This window comes from Aphanomyces invadans (genome assembly GCF_000520115.1).
Source record: "Aphanomyces invadans strain NJM9701 unplaced genomic scaffold supercont1.51, whole genome shotgun sequence".
Classification (NCBI taxonomy): Eukaryota; Oomycota; class Saprolegniomycetes; order Saprolegniales; family Verrucalvaceae; genus Aphanomyces; species Aphanomyces invadans.
This window is the reverse complement of record NW_008580196.1, coordinates 310,179-310,800: the sequence shown is the minus strand read 5'-3', so window position 1 is coordinate 310,800 and position 622 is coordinate 310,179. Positions and strand designations below refer to the sequence as shown.

The 622-nt window shown below is 58.2% G+C and overlaps 1 protein-coding gene across 1 annotated transcript; it reads left to right on the top strand.

The window, feature by feature from the left end:
* Positions 1-227: 227 nt before the first annotated feature.
* On the top strand, positions 228-368 carry H310_13490 (hypothetical protein; the record flags this gene model as incomplete). The annotated part of the gene is made up of 1 exon (XM_008881009.1): positions 228-368. One exon carries the CDS (start codon positions 228-230, stop codon positions 366-368), a length of 141 nt encoding a protein of 46 aa, XP_008879231.1.
* Positions 369-622: the final 254 nt, after the last annotated feature.

Genomic DNA, 622 nt, shown 5'->3' with positions numbered 1-622 from the left:
ACGAAGCAAGTCGTCACTGAACTGTTCTACTGGGACGGTGTCGAACACGACGTAGAGGCCTTCGTTAAGGCCTGCTTGCATTGCATGATCGTGGATGGGGTTGTGGAACCCCGTCCATGGGGCAGGCTTTGCATGCCGATTGACCCAACGAACTCATCCATTTCGACTGGCTCCAATTGCCAGGCGAAGTGAGCGGATGGTGGTACCTGCTGGTCGTCAAGGACAACATGAGCGGGTACGTCCGCCTAAACCCGGGCCTGGAAGCGACAGCCCGGGCGACTGCGACGGCCCTAATGGATGATTTGGGCTGTTTGGCGTGGTGGCAACCTGGGTCAGTGACTGCGGGTCACATTTCAAGAATCAATTGAAGGAAGAACTGCGTCGAACTCTCGGCGCCCATCACCACTTTGTCATGCCTCACTGCCCTAGGGCGAATGGGACAGTGGGGGTCGTGAACCGACAAGTTCTCCGCATGATTCGGGCCCTTTCGAGCGAGCTGAAGCTGCGGGAGAACGACTGGGCTGGGACTGTGCCGATGGTTCAGTCGGCCCTCAATCATCAACCCGTTGATCGACTGGGTGGAGTCTCACCGATCACGGCGTTCCTGGCGCTCCCAGCTAGT